Raw genomic sequence first — 25,784 nt, forward strand, 5'->3', positions numbered from 1 at the left:
TGCCACCATAAACCAATAATGTATGTCCCTCATTCTGGCCCCATAAAGTAATTATGTCCCTCATCCTGGCCCCTTTTATTTAATAATGTCTGGGGAAACAAGTGGAATGAGAAGGGGTTCTTAATTGCTTCCTGCACAAAATATCCCCCCACACACTAATCCTCTCCAAAATAGCCCCACAAAGTGCCCCTTTCCATAATGTCCCCCCAAAATTTGCCTTTTCTATAATATCTCCCCCATACTACATCCCTGTATAAATTATCCCCCCCACTCATCGTTATACGATGCTGCCTTCCACAATCCTTGATGCCTCATAATGTCCCCCATTAACCTATAATGTCCCAATTTATTTCATAACGTCCCCCACTGACCTATAATGTCCCAATTTGCTTCATATTGTCCTCCACTGCCCTATAATGTCCCCCACTGCCTTATAATGTCCCCCACTGCCTTATTTTATCCCAATTTGCTTCATAATGTTCCCCACTGCCCTATAATGTCCCCCACTGCCTTATAATGTCCCCCACTACCCTATAATGTCTCCACTGCCCTAAAATGTTCCACACTACCCTATAATGTCCCCCACTGCCCTATAATGTTCCCCGTCCAGCACCGCCCCTTAATGCCCCTTGTGAAGTAACATTGCTCCTCCCCCACTGCAGCCCCTCATGCAAAATTACTGTACATGTTCTCCTCGGCTCCTCTGGAGCACTTACCTGTGCCTGCGCGTCCTCCTCCTCTTCATCTCTGCATCTGCGGCCCTGGTGATGACGGCATGTAGGTGCGGGCTTGTGGAACTCTTCAGTCTCGGTCCTGTCGCGTCCTCCTCCTCTACAGCCCCGGCTCTGGTGATGACGTTATGTCGCGGTGCGACGCTGAGCAGCGCTGCTCTGCCTCCTGTCGCCGGCCGCACTGTACAAATGTATGCGCGCTTGAAAGACGCGCATACATTTGAATACAGGCATGGTCTCCAGGTCCTGCAGACCTCATCTGTGCAGGCCTGGGGACTCCCGCAGTGCAGCGTTAGGACCTCTGATGAATCACATGACACATGTGATGTTACTAAGGGTCCTTCTGCAACTGTGGAAACATCAGTGATCGTACAGAACTTGTACGATCACTGAAGTTTATGATTAAAAAGCTGGGGGCCCCTCAGAGCATGGGGGTCCTGTATGAGCTGCCCAGTCTGCCCACCAATAAATGCCGGCCCTGAGAAACAGGCGGCCCCGCACAGCTGCCTGCATTATATTAGGCAATGAGGCCCACTGAGGACCTGGGGCCTACCGGGGGATTCCCGCTACCCCGGTGGGCCAGTCCGACCCTGCTCCTAGCCACATTCTGACTATACTGTTTCCGGCCTTGCTCAATACATTTGCATTAAGTGAGGACTTGCAAGTCTAGTCAGCATGTGACTGCATATATGCAAATCACATACTTGCAGTCACGTGCTCACCGAATCATCACAGCATGCACTGTGCTCAATATGAGGATACACAAGTCTGCAGTCACATAGAGTGACTGCAGACTTATTGCTGAAAACTTTACAACCACTTTAACACATTTACCTCTGGCTGCTTGATAGGCTATATTCATACTACCAGATTGCCTGTCTGAGTGATGCCTGTGGAAAAAACTGACAGCACTTGGACCAGTGCAGATAAGCATTTGTAATGGTCAGATGTAGTACATATTATGGTTACGTATTAGTATTTTTAAACTGGATATAAGTTGTCAGATATGTAGTAAAGCAAGTGACGCTGTTCTTTTCTATACTCCTAAAAAAAACAAAACCCCGATGTAAAGGTGGGCACATATAAGAATATGTCTACACTAGAAACGCATTGATTGCCATTTATTTGGCTTTGTTCATCTTGGTTCTTGGTTGATTTTATTTATATTCACGATGGACTTTAGATTTTATCTGAGCTAACAATAAATTTTTATTTTTTTCCATGGGGCTGGATCTCTTCCTTTCCCTGCTACTACGTCCCAGGATAGACGCTTTTCCGTGCTCCGGATTATTTTGTAATTTACACTGTGGTGAACTGGTCTTTTCTTTTCCTACATAGCATCTGATACCTGAGCACAGTATATTACAATACAGTATAGAGGAGTATATGTGATGGAATATGATCTACTGTGAGTACAGACAGAAGTTTGGACACCCTTGGAGATTTGCATGGTTTCAGACCTTAAGTAGCCTGTTAGGGTTATGGTTTGTTCACTATTATCATTCCGAAAGACTAGGTTATGCAAATTTCACAGCTTTATAAAAACACAGCCTCTTCTAACCTTGTACCACAAAACAGCAGCCATGGATTCTTGTAAGCAGCTGCCTAGCACTCTGAAAATGAAAATTATTGAGGCCCAAAAAGCAGGAGAAGGCTATGAGAAGATAGCAAAGCGTTTTTAAGTTGCCCTTTTCTCCGTTCAAAATGTAATTAAGAAATAGCAGTTAATAGGAATAGTGGAGGTCAAGATGAGGTCTGGAAGACCAAGCTAAATTTCTGTGAGAGACGCTTCTAGGATTGCTAGAGTGGCAAATCAGAAATCCTGCTTGACTACAAAAGACCTTCAGGAAGATTTAGCAGACTCTAAAGATGTGGTACAATTGTTTTATTGTTTAGATACACCTGCACAAATATGGCCTTCATGGAAGAGTTCTCAGAAGAAAACCTCTCTTACATCCTCCCCATCAAATTCAGGGTCAGAAGTATGCACAAGAACATCTAAACAAGCTGATGCATTTTGGAAACAAGTCCTGTGAACCAATGATGTTGACAAAGAACTCTTTGGTCACAATAATCAAGGTATATGCGGAGAAAAAAGGGTCAGAATTTCAGGAAAAAGAACATCTCGCCAACCATTAAGCATGGAGGTGAATCAATCATGCTTTGGGGTTGTGTTGCAGCCAATGGCACGGTGAACATTTCACGGGAAGAAGGAAGAATGTATTCAATGAAATTTCAACAAATTCTTGATGCAAACATAACACCATCTGTAAAAAAGATGAAGTTGAAAAGAGGATGGCTTCTACAAATGGATAATGATCTTAAACACAATAGACTACCTCAAAAGGTGCAAACTGAATATTTTACAATGGCCCTCACAGTCTACTGATCTGCACATCATTGAAAATCTGTGGCGAGACCTCAGAAGAGCAGTGCATGCAAGATGACCCAGAAATGTCACAGAACTGTAAGACTTTTCCAAGGAAGAATTGATGAAAATCTCTTAAACAAGAACTGAAAGACTCTTGGCTGGCAACAAAAAGAGTTTAAATGCTGTGATGCTTGCCAAAGGTGGTGCTACTAGGTACTAACCATGCAGGGTGCCCAAACTTTTGCATCGGCCCATATTCCTATTTTGGTAATTCTAAAATGTAAAAGATGAAAATATATATATTTTTTGGGCTAAAGTAAAAAGGAAATGTGTCTTCTTTACCTTTATGCCTTTTAGAGATCAATTCATCTTGCTTAACTGTTCACAATAACAGTAATTTTGACCAGGGGTGCCCAAACGTTTGTATACCACTGTATGACATTGTGAATTATGTTAAAAAACTGATGTGTGTACACAGTATATCATACTAATCTGTATACTGGATGTGGTATATTATGTACACAGATATAGAATGCACCATACTGGTCTAAATTGGATCTGCCAACAGGACCTCAGACATTACATACGGAGCCAAAAAATATAAATTGTGATGTCTGTAGGTTCAGGGTTCATCAGTTAGTGCCAGATTCTGTATAGTGATGTATGTGATCTTTGCTGGGGCTGAATGTGATTCAATACAGTAGTCTACATTTTCTGCAGATAAGATAAAGTTTGATCAAAGTTCAGAGCCCTGCAAAAAGTCAAACAGAGCAGGCCGCTAACCTGACAATATAGACTCCTGTGAGAACTTGTCGGGAGCTGAGCAGCTTTCTGCTACCCCTCACTAGACAGCTGCCCTAGCTCCAGGTGTGCTGTGTGACATCACTTTAGCAGATGCAGCGCACACAGCTTGCAGTGTGAGCATGTCTGCATCAGCGTGATGTCGCCGGGCCAGCATCTAGCCTGGAGGTGTCCAACATTTTTCAAGCCAAGAGTCACATTGTTATACTGAATCAATCCTGAGAACTGCAAACATTTTTAAAAGAGGCACTAACATAAATACATCACCCAAACTGTCATTAATATATCACCACAACCAAGTTTTGAGTATTTTAGAAGGAGATGAAGAGTTTCTTCTCCAACAACCCAGTGTAAAGACACCCTAACTAATACTGAGTTTTTGGCGCAAAAAAAACCCCATTTTGGGGATTTTGTGGTTTTAACTTAGCCATGAATCACAGTCAGTAGATGAATGCAGCAGCAGAACCACTGTCAGTAAATGAATGCAGCACCAGAATCACCATCATTAAATGAATGCAGCGCCAAGCCACCATCAATACATGAATGCAGTGCCAGGACCACTGTTAGTACATGAATGCACTGTTATAGCCATCTTGAGTACATGAATGTACTGCTAGAACCACCATCAGTACATGAATGCAGCTCCAAAACCATTGTCAGTACTTCAATGCAGTGCCAAAATCACTGTCAGTACATAAATGCAACCAGAACCTCCATCAGTACATGAATGCAACACCAGAACCACCATAAGTACATGAATGCAGCAGGAGAACCACCGTCAGGACATGAAAGAAGAGCCAAGCTTAGTACAGTGATCAATTTCAGTCAGGTCAGCCCAAAATACACTTGTATGACATGAACCTCTTCCTCCCAGTATGTCTTTTAAAATGGTAAGGAAATGATGGGAGTTATTGCTACCAGTCATCAGGCTAAAGACCATACCGGACCTACAATACTGATGATAGGCAGGCAGGATCACATATACATTTACAGTGGGTATGGAAAGTATTTAGACCCATTTAAATTTTTCATTCTTTTTTTCATTGCAGCCATTTGGTAAATTCAAAAAAGTTTTTTCTCATTAATGTGCACCCTGCACACCATTTTGACAGAACCCCCCCCCCCAGAAATGTAGAAATTTTTGCAAATTTATTAAACAAGAAAAACTGAACTATATGCTAGGATGAGATATTATTTTCCAGTATTCTCTATATATTAGATTGTATAACACAAACTTGATTACTAGTGGCACAAAGTGGTTGGTCATGTAATTCCTGCAGCATTTCCCTGATCCTCATTTTTGGGTGACATTGCGCTTAGACCACCATGTTCCTTTCTGTGTCACTTGCCCTATTTTATTAATTCTAAGAGTCTGTAACTTACCAGAGTCAGAAGTGATGGAAGGAACAGCGACAGGCATTGAGAATCCAACTGTTATTGAAGAGACAGGCCAGACCGTATTTTAGGAGATTATTAGAGTAGAGAATGACGAAGCAACAGCAGAATCTTGGGAATAAAGAGAATATTTATAAGGTTAGGGCATTAATTAGTTTGAATTATGTATCAATATCGTTAGATGGAGCCATTTTGTGTTATGGGACAAGAATAAAAGTGGTTGTGGACTTAGAAAAATTTAATTTTAGATGTGCTCCTTAATGGAATTATATAGAGATTCCCAAAATACTTATTTTCAAAGGGGCCTTGATCTCTCACAGTCCAAATATGTAGCGTCCCCACCTACAGAGTTGTGTGTGTAAGTATCCGGCTGACTGCTGATTGCAATACCTATGCTAGTGATTTACTCTATCTATGCAACGTCTCTGACAGAATAGAATTAAACTATTAAACTAAGCCAAAGACATGGAGGGCAGAAACACAAAAGCCTGCTTTACACGGGACGACCGATTGTGCGATTTCACAATCGATCGTACCCAACCCCATCGTTTTTGCGTCACGGGCAAATGGCGCACAAACTCGTTTAACCCCCGTCACACGCACTTACCTTCCGGACGACCTCGCTGTGGGCGACAAACATCCACTTCCTGAAGTGGGAGGGACGTTCGGCATCACAGCGATGTCACACGGTAGCCGGCCAATAGAAGCAGAGGGGCGGAGATGAGCGGGATGTAAACATCCTGCCCACCTCCTTCCTTCCATTAAGCAGGCGGGTGCCGTGGGACGCAGGTAAGCTGTGTTCATCATTCCCGTGGTGTCACACGGAGCAACGTGTGATGCCACGGAAACGATGAACAACCTGCACCCATGAAAATAAACGAGATTATGAAAGTTAACGACAAGTACAAGACTCACGATTTGTGAGCGATACTGCGTCGCTCAGAGGTGTTACATGAGAAGACGTCGTGCGCTATGCCAGATGTGCGTCACAAAAACCGTGACCCCGACGACATATCGCACAATCTATCGTCTCGTGTAAAGCCCGCATAACAGTGATTCCCAGGCTGCACTGCTATGTATGAGAGACTATCCTCCAACTAAAATCCTTAATCATATTCTTTTTAAGTGCTGGCAGAATTCAATTTAGAAATTATAGCAAAAAAAGGGGGTAGTGGACAGGAGGGAGGTATATTCTTTAGGGTGTGATCTCTCCCCTCCTCCCTTTTTACTTTGCACTTTAGTTCACTGTGTTATTTTGGATGGTTTTAAGTAAGCTTGAATAAAGTTGATAATTTAAGGGTTATATATTTTTTTTTATAAAATTCAATTTAGAAAAGCTGAATAGTAAAAGAGATTTTTTTTCATAACATTACTATTATAACGATACAAAAACAATAAAAATAAAAATACATTTTTAATAGGGATTTTAAAATAAACCTCACAGTTACAACTTAGAGACAGGTGTGATCCTCATCATCTAAAAATCTGCACAATACAGTGAACACCTTTGTATAGTGATTTGTAAATGGCGTAAATAAAAATGACGCAATTGTGTTATCTACCTGCATTTGATGCATAGTAAGATCAATATAAATTGGACGCTTATATTTCTGATGGCAAAATGGTGCCTAAAAATGCAGCTTATCTCTCAGGACATCATATATGAAGTTGATATAAAAATCTAAAAAAGTTATAACTTTGAATGCCTTTTTTTCCATATATGTGTAATGTATATTAAATATGTATGTGTATACACAGAATGGGTTTGATGTGGGAGTAACAGACATATTCTGCATATGGTTTGTGAAATATCATTGTGTGATAGGCGAGCATCTTATCCCTAGGATTCCCACCTTTTGTGATAAGTAGGAATTACAGTAACTACCCTTCCTCAATACACGACAGGGTCTGTAGAGAACAAGTCTACGGACTAGGCAAGTGTATGTAAATATCAGACACTCCTGCACTCATCTGTTATGTGGACTAGCATATGGGACAGCATATTGAGACAGTCAAATTGCTTAAAGGGGTTGTCCACTACTAGGACAACCCCTTTTGATGCCACATGTTTCCTCCAGGTAACATAAGAAAGCCTATATTCACCTCCTCAGCGGTTCCGGTGCTTGCATTCCAGGGACTAACATGACATAGTGATGTCACGCAAGCCCCGCGTCGAAACAACTCATCTGTCTCCCCGTCTTCGGACAAACGAGTTAATCAACAGAAAGTGAACACAGCAGTTGTCACTCACTTCCTGTTTATTGCTCCTTTGTCCAAAGGCAGGGAGAGAGAAATCGGGCCTGATTTGACCTGGGGCTCATGTGATGTCACAATGTCACGTGAGCCCCGGGAATGCGAGCCCTGGTACCGCTGGAATCACACCAGTTATGGAGGTGAGTATAGGCTTTTTTATGTGGGGGAAACGTGGAATGAGATGGAGGTATCCTAGTAGTAGACAACCCCTTTACTAACTGACTAGAAGGACCTGTGCTGATGTCATACCCGTGTGACCAGAAGAGGGGGGGCCTCAGTCAACATAGCTGATACCAGGAAGCAACATTATTTTTCTGTTGGCTGAGGCTCCGCCCCTTCTGGTTACATGGGTATGACATCAGCACAGACCCTTCTATTCAGTTAGTAAAACGATTCTATAATAGAATTATCATAAATAACAGGGGGGGGGGAATCACTATGAATACCCACCCCCAACTATCAGCTACTGCAGCTGCTGCCAGTCAAAAAACTGCTCATTTTACAAACTTTACTTGCTTGTGTTTCAAATCCTATACATCCTAGCTAACATCTAAAGGTATGTATAGAATCAACATAATAGTGCTAGTATAGCACTGGCTTTAGGTTATATAGGAAAATCCTGGTGATTGGTGTGCTTTAAATACCATAAATAAGAAGTTTCTGGCTGTATGGTCAGTCACCAATTGAAGAACATTACAATTAGATTCAGTCTGAAGTGGCTGATAGCAGGAAAAAACAGATTATATTAAACTGCACAGGAAATGTGGATCAGATAGACTTTAGATTTACAGTCCATTTAACCTCTCATTTTATAATGCATGATAACTGGATGCATTGATGCAGTGTTAATCATGAGATTAGTGCATAATGACTGGTATTGCTTCTACCAACCTAAAAGCCTACACTTACTACTCACTATGTTGTCTTCATCAATAATATGTTAAAATGTATTAGTAACAAGTGAGAGTGACATTAAGTAAACATTTCAATTATATATAGGTTTATGTGATAAAATGACATATAACATATAGCTCTAGCACAGAGAAATATGCACTGTGTCTATTCATGACAATTAGATATATTTTGCAATGGAAAGATTACATATACATATACATTCATATGCAAATACACACATATACATACACACATAGATACTTATACTTACATATTAACACACACATAACAACATACATAAATATCAACACCAATACAAATATTGACACACATACTGTGTATATCTGGTTATACACAAACATACACACATTCATACTGTACATATAAACAAACAAGTATACACACCTGCATCAACATGAAGTCACCTAAATATATATATATATATTTATAATTTTTTATATATATATATATATATATATATATATAAATAATTATATATATATATATATATATATATATATATATGCAAGCATATATACAGTACAGTATATAAACATACACATAAATACACATACATATGTATACAGGTATATTACAAATCCAGAGGCAAACATATAAACACAAACAGATTGGACTCACATACAGATACATACTAATGTGTATACATATAAACATGCATACATAAATACACGAACATAAACACACGCTACAGATATGCACTCTCAATAACATAAATACAAATATACATATGCACGCACATACATACAAACATACACACATACAGACACAAAAATTCGCACATATACAAGAAGATACACACAAAATATGCACCTACACACCCACATAAAGAAAACATAAACACATACACAGAAACAAACACAGATATAAGCATAGACACACATATAAGCATAGACACACAAAGACACTTGTACGCATATGGAATCATACACTTTTACACATGAATAAATTCATACACACACACACACACACACACACATAGTATATGCGGTATACATATACAAAATCCATATAAATACATATACATATAAACAAAACACAGACTCACATATACAAATAGACGCACAGCCAATTGGACGCCATTCAGCTATGTTACACTGTACCCACCTTCCCTTGATAAAGATGCCAGAATATAGATGTTTGGGGGTTCCTATGTTGTGATCTATCTTTGGTATCTCTTATCACCCAGATGTAGCTTAGCTTAGAATTTGCTGGTTCTTAAAAGGGTAATGCCAGCAACAGTGCAAGCCAATGCAAGGGGGTTCTCCAAGGGGTACTGTAACATACAACAGGGGGGGACGACGTGATAATTATCAAATGGCTTAATATTCTATATACGATTATGGCTCTTTAAGAGAATATTCTGATGATATTTTAATTCTTTAACTCCATCATCCTAGAGCCCATTTTCACCTTTTGACCAGACCAATGTTTTTCAATTCTGACCAGTGTCACTTTAGGAGGTAATAACTCTGGAATTATTCAATGTATTCCAAGGGGTAAGGTTTCTCCTTGTGGAGAGTGTCATGCCAGGTCTGACATGTCAGTATGAGGAGGCTTAAACGCCTGCAATGCTCCTTTGGGAAATTAAATATGTAAATTGTCCCATCAGAGAGGAAAAAGACTTGAACTTTAGCGCCACCTATTGTCAAAAGTCAATATCAACCCTTTTAAAGGGAAGGTGTCGTCAAAAAAATGTTTTTTTCAATAACTGAAAAATTATAAAGTATTAATGTTTTAAAGTTATGTTTAAATAAAATTATCTGTTTTTGAGAAAAATACAAAAAAAAATTAAAAGTTTGATATTTTCCACTCTTAAACACTAGGGGGAGCAGCTGCTGAAATCCTACAGAAATCCTACTATAGAACTAGCTCACATTACAGCTGCGGTAAAGTGGGCAGAATCTGCTCTCCTGTGTGTGATGCCACAGCTCCCCCTCCCAATCTGGGTGTTTCCAAAAGGATAAGGGAAGATGAAGTTTAGGAGCCATTTTGTTGGTGGCCACAGAGTGATCCTAATATGTCTAAAGTGTCACTAAGGCCAGCTGTATAGTGTTCCACTGTATCCCGCGTCATACTGTATCTCAATGCCCTGCTGGCTGTATCCAAATGCCTTGCTGGCTGTTTCCCTATGCCCCGCTGGCTGTTTCCCTACGCCCCGCTGGCTGTTTCCCTATGCCTTGCTGACTGTTTCCCTATGCCTTGCTGACTGTTTCCGTATGCTTTGCTGACTGTTTCTCTATGCCTTGCTGACTGTTTCTCTAAGCCCCGCTGGCTGTATCCCAATGCCTTGCTGACTGCTTCCCTATGCCTTGCTGACTGTTTCCCTATGCCTTGCTGGCTGTTTCCCTATGCCTTTGTGGCTGTTTCCCTATGCCTTGCTGGCTGTTTCACTATGCCTTGCTGGCTTTTTCCCTATGCCTTTGTGGCTGTTTCCCTATGCCTTGTTGGCTGTTTCCTTATGCCTTGCTGACTGTTTCCCTATGCCTCGCTAGCTGTATCCCAATACCTTGCTGGCTGTTTCCGTATGCCCCACTGGCTGTATCCCAATGCCTTGCTGACTGTTTCCCTATGCTCGCTGGGTGTATCCCAATGCCTTGCTGACTGTTTCTCTATGCCCCGCTGGCTGTTTCCCTATGCCTTGCTGACTGTTTCCCTATGCCTTGCTGACTGTTCCTTATGCCCCACTGGCTGTATCCCAATGCCTTGCTGACTGTTTCCCTATGTCTTGCTGGCTGTTTCCCTATGCCTTGCTGACTGTTTTCCTATGTCCGGCTGACTGTATCCCGCGCCACCATATATTGTACTGCCGGCCAGGATCGGAAGTCCGAGGTGACATGCGACGAGGCACATTACACAGTATTTGCAGTTCTCTACAACATACATTACAATCAAATACCATTCTTACCCTAAAACATGTAATACCTGCGGCCGCTAGATAAAACCAAACGCTGCGCCTGTATGGCTCTGCTACATCCTGCATTTATATGTACAGATGCATTACACTTTTTGTATACATTAAATTCACAATATACGAACACTTCCTACGTAGGAGTGGGCGCTACTCGCCCCCTTCTTACACACCTCCTTTCTTTAACATTGGCCGTCCCGGCCGATTCGCTCAACAAGACGCATAACATGTCTTCTTCTTTAACTCACAACTACCTTCTGGGCTACCTCAGGCTCCGCTCCGTGGCACATAGCACCAAGTACCCCACACATCATGACTTATACACATATTTAATGCCCATAGATCACATAAATTAAATATCATGCAGTTTTTCAATCTTCTTTTCCCAACGTCTGATGACCACAAACAGTTCACCACATAAACAGGTTCATAGGGGTGTTACCGGATACCAACACTCCCTGGGCACAAACATTTGTCCACACTCCACACGCAACAACTCCTCTCCTGCCTCCTACTTCCTCTGTAAGTGCCAAAGCCATATACAAAACTGTCCAATTGTGGAATAACAAGGACCCGGGGGAAAAGTCTTCGGAAAGGCAGGGGCAAAGTTTTTGAGGCAGGGTAATGTCCTCAGGGACAAGGGAGAGTTCAGGGGCAATGTTCTGGGGGCAAGGGGCATTGTCCACTAGCAGAGGCCGGCCGCCTCGTCTCCGCCCGAAGCCACAGCACTTTAGACAGAGGGGAGCACAATGTGCGCAAACAACCAAAACAACAGAAGAGAGGAATTTTCAAATAAAAAAAAAAAACTTTCACCACTCCGGGCCACTTCAAGGGGCCAATCCTTTGGCTGCTCCGCCTGGGACGCAACACTATCCCGCACTCGGTGAAACGGGCACGATAACCGTACAGCTAGCCAGCAGCTTGTCATCTTCCTCAGCAGGGCATGCTTCCTTACAGCCAGGTGCTCTCGTACTCGGCCGTCTTTAGATATACAGCTGAGTGGGCACCTTAGGCTACACTGACACCAGCCGATATCAGGTTGACAGGTCCAGTATTCAGTCGTTCTTCTAGGGATACGCTGACCTCAGAGTTGCCACTCGAATGCCCGGTTCGCAACCACACTGCAGCTGCCACCTCCTTACTGGGGCATGTATTCTTTACTCGCAACACCTCTTGGTACGCTCCCTTGGGTATGATGCACACAACGGCCACAGCGTACTATTCACAGGGTCCACCTTCCTTTATGAAACGAACTCTATTACCCCAGGTCAGGGCGGGACCTTCACAGATGGAGCTGCTGTTTACATACACCAGTGCTCCGGTCCCGTCTCTGAATGAAACCGTAGCCATGTTTATGGTCCAGATAATGAATTACCTCATGAGTGACACGATTGACCATGCCGCCGTCAGGCTGCTCCAAATTAGATTGTATCCTATCCTCCCGCTCCCTCTTCTTTACTCTACCATGGGGCACCCACCATACTTCGGATGGAAGGAAGGCCGGGAGTCTCTCATCCCTCGGGACATTTGGCACAACTTCAGCCTTTGGGCCCGGAGGCCTGCTCTTGTCATTCTTGATAGCAGGATGCTCACACTCTCATCTGGAGCTTTTTGTTGGTCCATTCTCCTTAACTTCAAACTCTTCACAGGCCGCAAGCAGTATTGGTCTGGATGACCCCTTGGTGCAGGCCTCACTCTCTAGGGTGGGGCTTCTCTTGGTTCATCTGCCCATTTCTTCAGGGCTGCCGTCCATTCCCCAGCAATATTTGTAGGTGAGCGGTCTTTGTCTTTCTTGTACACCCACCAAGGGTGGGTATCGATTTTCGCGGGCTTTTGGCTTTTTCCCCCCTTGTCAACTATCAGGGGCAATTTTCGTGCTTTTTTTTCACCCCTGAGAGAACGGGCCAAGGGCATCTCCTTTTTGGGGGCAGTTTACTCACAGTTCTTAGTCATTTTGTCCTCAAGGTCGCGGTTTGCGGACTCTTCTTCACCCCTGAATAAACATGCCCAGAGTGGTTCTTAGGGCTTAAGTTCCTCCCGGATTTTCTGGACAATTTTTCTTACTTTCTTCCGGTAGAAGCTCTGACTCGTGTCCGCCATCTCTGTCGCTATAGTGATGTTCCTGAGACTTAGCGTTTTTCTCCAAGGCATCGTCCGTCTTGACCGTTGGTACAAGGGACGACACTGCTCGCAGCACTACTTGAAGCGGGGAGCCCTATCCTGGTCGAGGGTCACCGACTCCCCTGCTTTTGCAATAGTGTGTGTTCATGTTGTGCACTTGATGGGATGTGCGACACTTACAACAATGTCCACGATTCTCTTAATCTTGGATTCCGATCCTCATTGCCGACGTGAAGGGTGACACAATCACACACAAGTCCTTTTTATGAACAACTCAGGACCCAACTTTATTGTGGTACACCAGGTCTTTCTTACTTTTGAAAGACAGGCCTTCTCGTGCTGCGCCGCTCTCTTGGGGGTAATCTGACTTCCTACCCTTTCTCTCGGCTTCTGCTTCAGTGCTTGTTCCTAAACTGGCTTCCTCCCCGTATTCTTCTCCTGGCGGCTACCATGCCTCACTCAAACCCTTGGACAAAGTACTAGCCCCTGGCCGGTTCAAGGCACTATCGGGAGTCTCCATACCCCGACGTCCCACCGGCCTCCGGAGTTTCTCTAGCCACCCGAAGGGAGAGGTCTTGGCACTATGGAGGGTGCCTCCGTCCTCTCAGTAGGACATCTGCAGCTTCACTCACTCACTTCTTCCTCTCTCTTCTTGCTGAACTCCTTGCTCCACCCACCTTAGCTCAATCCATGGCAACCACTGAACTGTCTGCACTTGGCCTACACTAATCTAAGCATCTTGAAGTTGCTACTACTCCCATCATTCACCTCCTGCTCTGCTTGTTTCCCTAGATGCAAACAGCCTATCTACAATCCTTACCTATTGATTACCAACTGCAGTTCTATCACATTAGTTTTTTAAGACAAGCTAAGCTTTTTACAAATTTGTAACTTGGTTTAAGAGCAATGATTTGTAATAAGAGCAAATACTCACCGTGCACACGTCTGGTTCCGTCCTTTCACCACGCTCTAACCCGCTCTGGAGGTATCTCTCTATACATTTGTACGCTATACTGTATACAGTATCATTGTACAGTACAGTATATACTATATAGCATGTTTATCAATTTGCATTTGTGGATATAGTATTGTACTTTCTTTCTGATAACCTGTACAGCACATTGCTTATACTGTACCTCTCGCACACTAACAATTTTAGTGTAAGCTAAAGTGCAGTTTAATTTGCTGTATATATTTTTTATTGTACTGTACAGTATTTTGTATTAGTGTACTGTAATAATTTTATATGAATACAGTACATTATTTTGTATTACTGTAATAAGTTTGTATGAATATAGCAAATGTTTTTGGGTTGTGGAACGAATTGTCTGTGTTTCAATTATTTCCTATGGGAAAATTTGCTTTGATATAAGAGTTACTTGGTTTAAGTTACACTCCCGCAACCAGTTATGCTAGTAATCCAAGGTTCCACTGTATTACTATATCTATCCTTAACCTACAGTACTCCTGACACCTCACACTACCTCTCCTGCCTGACACAGCATGAGGGGCCAGTACTCTACATTACACAGTATTTACAATTCTCTACCACATACATTACGATCAAATACCTTTGTTACTCTAAAATATGTAATACCAGTGTCCCCTAGGCGGAACCGAACGCCGCGCCTGTACAGCTCTGCTACATCTTGCATTTATAAATACAGATGCCTTACACTTTTTATATACATTAAATTCACAATATGCTAACACTTCTTACATATGAGTGGGCGCTACTTGCCCCGATCCTACATACAGTTAGGTCCAGAAATATTTGGACAGTGACACAAGTTTTGTTATTTTAGCTGTTTACAAAAACATGTTCAGAAATACAATTATATATATAATATGGGCTGAAAGTGCACACTCCCAGCTGCAATATGAGAGTTTTCACATCCAAATCGGAGAAAGGGTTTAGGAATCATAGCTCTGTAATGCATAGCCTCCTCTTTTTCAAGGGACCAAAAGTAATTGGACAAGGGACTCTAAGGGCTGCAATTAACTCTGAAGGCGTCTGCCTCGTTAACCTGTAATCAATGAAGTAGTTAAAAGGTCTGGGGTTGATTACAAGTGTGTGGTTTTACATTTGGAAGCTGTTGCTGTGACCAGACAACATGCGGTCTAAGGAACTCTCAATTGAGGTGAAGCAGAACATCCTGAGGCTGAAAAAAAAGAAAAAAACCATCAGAGAGATAGCAGACATGCTTGGAGTAGCAAAATCAACAGTCGGGTACATTCTGAGAAAAAAGGAATTGACTGGTGAGCTTGGGAACTCAAAAAGGCCTGGGCGTCCACGGATGACAACAGTGGTGGATGATCGCCGCATACTTTCTTTGGTGAAGAAGAACCCGTTCACAACATCAACTGAAGTCCAGAACACTCTCAGTGAAGTAGGTGTATCTGTCTCTAAGTCAACAGTAAAGAGAAGACTCCATGAAAGTAAATACAAAGGGTTCACATCTAGATGCAAACCATTCATCAATTCCAAAAATAGACAGGCCAGAGTTAAATTTGCTGAAAAACACCTCATGAAGCCAGCTCAGTTCTGGAAAAATATTCTATGGACAGATGAGACAAAGATCAACCTGTACCAGAATGATGGGAAGAAAAAAGTTTGGAGAAGAAAGGGAACGGCACATGATCCAAGGCACACCACATCCTCTGTAAAACATGGTGGAGACAACGTGATGGCATGGGCATGCATGGCTTTCAATGACACTGGGTCACTTGTGTTTATTGATGACATAATAGCAGACAAGAGTAGCCGGATGAATTCTGAAGTGTACCGGGATATACTTTCAGCCCAGATTCAGCCAAATGCCGCAAAGTTGATCGGACGGCGCTTCATAGTACAGATGGACAATGACCCCAAGCATACAGCCAAAGCTACCCAGGAGTTCATGAGTGCAAAAAAGTGGAACATTCTGCAATGGCCAAGTCAATCACCAGATCTTAACCCAATTGAGCATGCATTTCACTTGCTCAAATCCAGACTTAAGACGGAAAGACCCACAAACAAGCAAGACCTGAAGGCTGCGGCTGTAAAGGCCTGGCAAAGCATTAAGAAGGAGGAAACCCAGCGTTTGGTGATGTCCATGGGTTCCAGACTTAAGGCAGTGATTGCCTCCAAAGGATTCGCAACAAAATATTGAAAATAAAAATATTTTGTTTGGGTTTGGTTTATTTGTCCAATTACTTTTGACCTCCTAAAATGTGGAGTGTTTGTAAAGAAATGTGTACAATTCCTACAATTTCTATCAGATATTTTTGTTCAAACCTTCAAATTAAACGTTACAATCTGCACTTGAATTCTGTTGTAGAGGTTTCATTTCAAATCCAATGTGGTGGCATGCAGAGCCCAACTCGCGAAAATTGTGTCGCTGTCCAAATATTTCTGGACCTAAGGCTATGTGCGCACGTCGCGTAAAAACATGCAGTTACGCTGCGCTTTGTAGCGCAGCGTAACTGCATGCGTCCTGCCTCCCCTGCACAGTCTATGGAGATTGTGCAGGGGCCGTGCGCACGTGGCGTTTAAGAGCGCAGCGCTTTGGCTACTGCCGAAGCGCTGCGCAAAAAGAAGTGACATGTCACTTCTTTCTTGCGCTTTGCCGGCAGCTCCTACTCTGTCTATGGCAGGAGCTGCAGGCAGAGCGCATGGAATCGGCGCTCACTACGGACATTTCTGCAGCGATCTAAAGCGCACATGTGCTCTTCAGATCGCTGCAGAAATTTCTGCAGGGCTTGTACGCAACGTGCGCACATAGCCTAACTGTATATATAGCAGTCCAGGGCTGTATTTGGCCTTCGTGCTGCCCTAGGCACTTTAAGTGGTCGCGCCCCTTACTGATAACGTAAAACTATGATTTTGTGCACACGACATCTATTTAAGGTGGATCAACTCTGTAACACACTTGAAAAAGTGCTAAACGCTATAGATCTGCACTTGCTGCGCACACGTTCAGTTTTATTTAGCTTATTGTAACAGCTTCAGATTTTCAAAGACACTAAAGGCCGCTTTACACGCTGCGATCTTGCTAGCGAGCATACACGCCTCCTTCGGTTGTGCGTCACGGGCAAATCGCTGCTCATGGCGCACAACATCGCTCGGACCCGTCACACTACTTACCTGCCTAGCGACGTCGCTGTGACCGGCGAACCGCCTCCTTTCTAAGGGGGCGGTTCGTTCGGCGTCACAGCGACGTCACTAAGCGGCCACCCAATAGAAGTGGAGGGGTGGAGATGAGCGGCTGTAACATCCCGCCCACCTTCTTCCTTCCGCATTGCGGGCGGCCGCAGGTAAGGTGAGGTTCCTCGTTCCCGTGGTGTTACACATAGCGATGTGTGATGCCGCAGGAACGACGAACAACCTGCGTCCTGCAACAGCAACGATATTTGGGAAATGGACAGCGTGTCAACGATCAATGATAAGGTGAGTATTTTGATAGTTAGCGGTCGCTCGTACGTGTCACACGCAACGACGACGCTAACGAGAATGGATGTGCGTCACGAATTCTGTGACCCCCAACAACATCTCTTTAGCGATGTCGTTACGTGTAAAGCGGCCGTAAGGCTATGTGTCCACGGGACTTTGTACCTGTGGATATTAAACATTTAAAAAATACCTTATTTTTTGGGCGTTATCTTATGTTTTAGGTCCATTAATTTTGAGCACATTGGTGTGGGTCTGGGTCCGGAGACCCCCGTAAATTGTTCAAAAGACCCCTTAGGCCCTGTGCGCACTGGAAAATGGAATTTTCTTAAGAAAATCCCACAGGGTCTGAAAGATTACCGCACCCGCGGTAAAAAAACGCAGCAAACCAAAACCGCAAGCGATTTGCCGCGGTTTGCTGCGGTTTTACCGCATGCGGGTTGGTACATGTGCTTTAATGAATTCAATGCAATAAAGCACATTGAAAAAAAAAAGTTATTTCCTTCTGAGATAGATAGCAGACAGATAAATAGATAAATAGACAGATAGAAGAATAGAAGACAGATAGAAGAATAGATAGAGGGATAGATAGATAGAGTCCCTGTTAGCACACGCTGCATTTCTCCCGAGCGGTAGTGTGTTCACATTACCGGCCGTGGAAAATGCCCTGTGGTTACCTCTGCTGTCTCGCGAGGCTGCATTCAGCGCTGTGTCAGTCGCGGCTGGATGCAAGCATCGCAGGACGTGGATTACGCCGGAGCTGTGTGTTTTGGGGGGGTTAATAAAATGGTGAACCAGGGCCTTTTTTATGTTTTATTTAAAATAAAGGATTTTTCGGTGTGTGTGCTTATTCACTTTACTTACGGGTTTATCATGTCAGCTGTCACATAGACGCTGCCATGATCAAGCCTGGACTTAGTGGCGGCGATCCGCTGCGATTTAACTCCTTATATTACCCTGATTGCCACCACATCATGACAACAGGAAGAGCTGGGGACACTCCGGTACTGCTGCATAATGGATGTGACAGTCCCGTGGCAGCTGCGGGCTGATATTCTCGGCTGCGGGAGGAGGGGGACATTACCCATGGCCCTCGCCCTCCCCAGCCTGAGAATACTGGACCGCCGCTGTGTACTTACCTCGGCTGGATGGTAAAAATACGGCGGAGCCCACGCGTTTTTTTCTATATCTCCGTTTGCTTTCTATGTGTATTCTATATGTCTGTGTGTGAGTGCGATGTGTGTGTATTGTATGTCTGTGTGATGTCTGTGATGTGTGTTTATTCTCTGCTCCGCTTCCTCTTCCTGTCATAATGACATCACTTCCCTGCAAACCGCAGGGCAGCGATGAACATTACCGCAGGTAAACTGCGAAATACTGGAGGGAGTAACGCAGGAAAACGCAATGAACCGCACAGAATTTGCTGCCTGCGTTATTCCCTGCGGGATTTCACGATTACATGGCAGTCAATGGAGTGAAATCCCGCAGCGACGTGCAGAAAAGAAGTGACATGCAATTGTTTTTGCTGCGGGAATCCCGCAGCAAAACATGCAGCTGTCAAAATCCGCATAGTGCGCACAGTATTTTTTTTTCCCATAGGTTTTGCTGGTGAATCACTGCAGAGATGTTATGAACATAACATGCAGCGAAACATGCAGCAAAACCGCAGGAAATCCGCGGCAAAAAACGGCAAGTGCGCACAGGGCCTTAGAAGTGCACAGCTCAGGAGACAGGACAATGACTTTCTACAGGATCCGCTCTGTGCTGTGTGGCTTCTTCTAAAAGAGCTTTTCAGCTGTGGTTGGGGGTCTCTGGACCAGACTCCCCACCAATCTGTTCAGAATTATTGGGCATAAAATATAAAAAAACAAAAAGTTCAGTTACTCTTTGAGGTGTATTTACAATGCTGCCAATAATCAGAAACCGATTGGTGATTTGACAGCCGGTTTAGATAGATCAAACGCGCAAGCAAAAGATTTGTTTGTCGGGTGAAGTGATTTTTCTACAAAAATCACATACAGTTTAGCTTAAAAGGGGATGTTTGGTCTATAATGACAAGTCTGCAGTCTGTGTATGTGTCCCTCTATGACTGCAGACTTGTGAATCCTCCCAGCACACTCATGGTGGTCAAGTATGCGATATGCAGACTCCTACTGAGAACTCGTCTAGTGGGTAGGGCCTCACTTAATGCACTTGTATTGAGCAAGGTGGTGCCTCCTAGACAGGTTCCAGCTTGGAGACTGCATATCGCATAATTGACCGCCATTCCCGCCACAGACACCAGAGAATCCTCGTAGCGCACAGTGAGTGCACTTGGAGGAATCACAAATCTGCAGTCACAGAGTGACACACAGAGGGACTGCAGATTTGTCAGTAGCCCAGTCATAGCTGTCATCTAACCATGTCTCAGTTGTTCCTACTATGAAAGGTTTTCCTTTCTTTTATAGATACAGTATATACAAACCGTGTTGTCTATCGTAAGGTTTCAAAATTCCCCAGCAATGTAAATTGTTGTAGAGATATAAGTTACTTCCAGTGTTTGTCTTGCTTTATATATATATATATATATATATACAGTTAGGTCCAGAAATATTTGGACAGTGACACAATTTTCGCGAGTTGGGCTCTGCATGCCACCACATTGGATTTGAAATGAAACCTCTACAACAGAATTCAAGTGCAGATTGTAACGTTTAATTTGAAGGTTTGAACAAAAATATCTGATAGAAATTGTAGGAATTGTACACATTTCTTTACAAACACTCCACATTTTAGGAGGTCAAAAGTAATTGGACAAATAAACCAAACCCAAACAAAATATTTTTATTTTCAATATTTTGTTGCGAATCCTTTGGAGGCAATCACTGCCTTAAGTCTGGAACCCATGGACATCACCAAACGCTGGGTTTCCTCCTTCTTAATGCTTTGCCAGGCCTTTACAGCCGCAGCCTTCAGGTCTTGCTTGTTTGTGGGTCTTTCCGTCTTAAGTCTGGATTTGAGCAAGTGAAATGCATGCTCAATTGGGTTAAGATCTGGTGATTGACTTGGCCATTGCAGAATGTACCACTTTTTTGCACTCATGAACTCCTGGGTAGCTTTGGCTGTATGCTTGGGGTCATTGTCCATCTGTACTATGAAGCGCCGTCCGATCAACTTTGCGGCATTTGGCTGAATCTGGGCTGAAAGTATATCCTGGTACACTTCAGAATTCATCCGGCTACTCTTGTCTGCTGTTATGTCATCAATAAACACAAGTGACCCAGTGCCGAAAGCCATGCATGCCCATGCCATCACGTTGCCTCCACCATGTTTTACAGAGGATGTGGTGTGCCTTGGATCATGTGCCGTTCCCTTTCTTCTCCAAACTTTTTTCTTCCCATCATTCTGGTACAGGTTGATCTTGGTCTCATCTGCCCATAGAATACTTTTCCAGAACTGAGCTGGCTTCATGAGGTGTTTTTCAGCAAATTTAACTCTGGCCTGTCTATTTTTGGAATTGATGAATGGTTTGCATCTAGATGTGAACCCTTTGTATTTACTTTCATGGAGTCTTCTCTTTACTGTTGACTTAGAGACAGATACACCTACTTCACTGAGAGTGTTCTGGACTTCAGTTGATGTTGTGAATGGGTTCTTCTTCACCAAAGAAAGTATGCGGCGATCATCTACCACTGTTGTCATCCGTGGACGCCCAGGCCTTTTTGAGTTCCCAAGCTCACCAGTCAATTCCTTTTTTCTCAGAATGTACCCGACTGTTGATTTTGCTACTCCAAGCATGTCTGCTATCTCTCTGATGGATTTTTTCTTTTTTTTCAGCCTTAGGATGTTCTGCTTCACCTCAATTGAGAGTTCCTTAGACCGCATGTTGTCTGGTCACAGCAACAGCTTCCAAATGCAAAACCACATACCTGTAATCAACCCCAGACCTTTTAAGTACTTCATTGATTACAGGTTAACGAGGGAGACGCCTTCAGAGTTAATTGCAGCCCTTAGAGTCCCTTGTCCAATTACTTTTGGTCCCTTGAAAAAGAGGAGGCTATGCATTACAGAGCTATGATTCCTAAACCCTTTCTCCGATTTGGATGTGAAAACTCTCATATTGCAGCTGGGAGTGTGCACTTTCAGCCCATATTATATATATAATTGTATTTCTGAACATGTTTTTGTAAACAGCTAAAATAACAAGACTTGTGTCACTGTCCAAATATTTCTGGACCTAACTGTATATATATATACTAGCTATACTACCCGGCTTCGCTCGAGTTAATAACTGTTGTTAACAAAATAGAATGTATGTAGCTGCAATTGTGCAGATGCCAATCCGGACATACACACATACATACATACAGTGCCTACAAGTAGTATTCAACCCCCTGCAGATTTAGCAGGTTTACACATTCGGAATTATCTTGGCATTGTGACATTTGGACTGTAGATCAGCCTGGAAGTGTGAAATAAACTGCAGCAAAAAAGAATGTTGTTTCTTTTTTTATTTTTTTTTTTTTAAATTGTGAAAAGTTTATTTAGAGGGTCATTTATTATTCAACCCCTCAAACCACAAGAATTCTGTTTGGTTCCCCTAAAGTATTAAGAAGTATTTCAGGCACAAAGAACAATGAGCTTCACATGTTTGGATTAATTATCTCTTTTTCCAGCCTTTTCTGACTAATTAAGACCCTCCCCAAACTTGTGAACAGCACTCAACATGGGAAAGACAAAGGTGCATTCCAAGGCCATCAGAGACAAGATCGTGGAGGGTCACAAGGCTGGCAAGGGGTACAAAACCCTTTCCAAGGAGTTGGGCCTACCTGTCTCCACTGTTGGGAGCATCATCCGGAAGTGGAAGGCTTATGGAACTACTGTTAGCCTTCCACGGCCTGGACAGCCTTTGAAAGTTTCCACCCGTGCCGAGGCCAGGCTTGTCCGAAGAGTCAAGGCTAACCCAAGGACAACAAGGAAGGAGCTCCGGGAAGATCTCATGGCAGTGGGGGCATTGGTTTCAGTCAATACCATAAGAAACGTACTCCACCGCAATGGTCTCCGTTCCAGACGAGCCCATAAGGTACCTTTACTTTCAAAGCGTCATGTCAAGGCTCGTCTACTCATGCTCATGATCACTTGGAGGACTCTGGGACAGACTGGTTCAAGGTTCTCTGGTCTGATGAGACCAAGATCGAGATCTTTGGTGCCAACCACACACGTGACGTTTGGAGACTGGATGGCACTGCATACGACCCCAAGAATACCATCCCTACAGTCAAGCATGGTGGTGGCAGCATCATGCTGTGGGGCTGTTTCTCAGCCAAGGGGCCTGGCCATCTGGTCCGCATCCATGGGAAGATGGATAGCACGGCCTACCTGGAGATTTTGGCCAAGAACCTCCGCTCCTCCATCAAGGATCTTAACATGGGTCGTCATTTCATCTTCCAACAAGACAACGACCCAAAGCACACAGCCAAGAAAACCAAGGCCTGGTTCAAGAGGGAAAAAATCAAGGTGTTGCAGTGGCCTAGTCAGTCTCCTGACCTTAACCCAATTGAAAACTTGTGGAAGGAGCTCAAGATTAAAGTCCACATGAGACACCCAAAGAACCTAGATAACTTGGAGAAGATCTGCATGGAGGAGTGGGCCAAGATAACTCCAGAGACCTCTGCCAATCCAGTAGAGACTATGAAAATTCCTATACATCCTGAGTCCAGCCTGCAATACTTGATTGAACTATATTTTGTCCACACCCTTTACTTTTTCTGAACTATAAGGTTTCCCGAACAATAAACTGAAGCAGAAGCTCACTGGCGTCCGTCATGAGAGAAAGTTCATAACTTATCCAGTGTCAGTTATTATTCTTTCTCGAAGTGCACACATGACATTATAATTTGAACACGGCAGTGAGACCTTAAGAGACCCATTGTAGTCTCATCGCAACAGAGGTACTTGGCTGCAGAAGAAGACCGGCCCCTCAACTAGTGGAGAACTTCAAGTCTCAGCTAGCTAACCAGTGGCTGAGGTTACTTCAGGTGCCGAAGCCAAATCCACACACATCCAGTGAAAAGGTGATCACATAGGGTAAAGGGATAGAGCTTCAAGCCACCCGACAGGGTCCGTGGACACCGGCTCAGGGCTCTGTGTGTGCAGGCGCAGGACAGGCGGGAGAGGTAAGCGCAGGAAGACGACCTGGAAAGGAACACAGAAAGGTGTCCTGGGTTGTGCCTCCGAACTATCCGGGATCGGGTGGAGCCCATCACAGCAGGACTCAGCACCCCAAGGGCAGCATTTGTCTAAATGTGCTAACCTGGAACTCTTAACTGTGAGTAAATCCCTGTGTCATCCGTTTATTCCCTGCGCCTCTGGCCCTGCACCCTGCCATTACAGACTACTACTCCCAACAGCCCTGGAGCTCAGCTTTACCTGTGGAGAACTATACCAACTAAGCTGCGTCACCATCTGCCCCAGTGGTCCCATCCCGCAGTGTCGGCTATAAGTGGCCGAGTACCACAGATGGCGTCACGAACTATCATCCCCTGTAAATAATCTGATCACCATTTAAAACGACACCACCGATGTCTCGGAACGGGGCCCTGTCACCTAGACATCTTCCGAGCAGAACAAAGCCAGTCCCTTTAACAAGTAACCCCCAGGGTCCGGTATGGGCATGTCACATATTTTAGTTCAAAAATACGGTATATGCAGGATTAGGGGGCCCAAAAGTGGTGACATGCATGTTCCTGCCCACCAACTTGCCTGTCTCATCTTACCTCCCATTCCTCCATCTAACGTCCCATTCACCTACCCATGGACCTACCCACCCGCTATTCTTCTGTGTCCCCTACCCTGCGCAGCGTGAAGTTGGAAGCCATCTCTGTCGGCTGCCTGCAACCTACTAAGTACAAATACAACAAGTTCATACCACCCAACTTTTAAAGAAGGGAAAGAGGGCAGAGCGCGCCGCGGCAAATTTTTAGGCCACGCCCAAGGCTGCGCCTCTAACCACACCCAGTTAGCAATGACAATCATTGTTTTAGAAACAATAATTAACAAAATATACATAGATTTATTTCTAAGTAGTAAATTAAAATATAAATGCAAACTTGGCCGTGTTACTTTTAAACTAGAATATTTTAAACCACAAAATTCTGTTTTAAAGCAGATCTTTCCCCTAAATCTGCACCATGTACAAAACTGCAGACTTCATGACAGATCCGCTCTTTTAGATAAAATATCTGTAATAATACTGTGCTTTTGGTTAATGGGAAGAATTAGTGAATACGGGCGACTTACTGTTCTGATTGTTCCAATTGTGGAGACACGGGGGTCAGTGGGTGCTCTCGTCCGCTGATCCGGCCGCCTTTAAAAAGACAGCAATGCCCAGGGCTCATCCCAACTGAACGCCTGACATCCTTAATCCCTCCCTCTCCTCCTCAGCTGTGATCCGATCGCAGGATCAGATCACAGTGTAATGGCTCACGCTCACAGCACAGCAGGAGCCGAGGGTCATTAGCATATCACATCACATGTGATATGCCAGTGTGACCTCAGCTTGGTATGTGCGCAGTGCGGAAAAGAACGCACCCTCTGGCAGACTGGACAAATGTAAACACTATGTTTGTCAAAAAAAAATGCATCCAAAACGCATGCATTTTCCATGCATTTTCCATGCATGTTTGTCAGTGCGTTCCCCCGTCAATTCAGCTCTGCTACATGCCCGCTGACAGCAGACACAGACAGAGTCGCGCGAACTTCATCCGACTTCATTGTCACCCCGCAACTCTGTCTGTGTTTCGCGTCATGGTTAGCGGTCACCCGTGAAGAACTCACCGGTGACCGCAAATCCCGAGTGACTGAAGTGAGCAGCGCGATCAG

The 25,784-nt window shown here is 43.8% G+C and overlaps 1 protein-coding gene across 2 annotated transcripts in view; it reads right to left on the reverse strand.

The window, feature by feature from the left end:
* The window catches only part of MPP2 (MAGUK p55 scaffold protein 2), a 66,133-nt gene extending 56,424 nt beyond the window's left edge, over positions 1–9,709 (reverse strand). For both annotated transcript variants that reach the window (XM_075350214.1, XM_075350212.1), the window contains exons 1-2: positions 9,571–9,709; positions 5,287–5,409 (exon numbers count right to left, since the gene is read on the reverse strand). In XM_075350214.1, coding sequence (XP_075206329.1) covers positions 5,287–5,323 — 37 coding nt within the window. In that variant the 5' untranslated portion in view covers positions 5,324–5,409; positions 9,571–9,709. The remainder of the gene's footprint in view (positions 1–5,286; positions 5,410–9,570) is intronic.
* Between the last annotated feature and the right edge of the window lie 16,075 nt (positions 9,710–25,784).

The sequence above is a fragment of the Anomaloglossus baeobatrachus genome, chromosome 5, assembly GCF_048569485.1.
Source record: "Anomaloglossus baeobatrachus isolate aAnoBae1 chromosome 5, aAnoBae1.hap1, whole genome shotgun sequence".
Lineage (NCBI taxonomy): Eukaryota > Metazoa > Chordata > Amphibia > Anura > Aromobatidae > Anomaloglossus > Anomaloglossus baeobatrachus.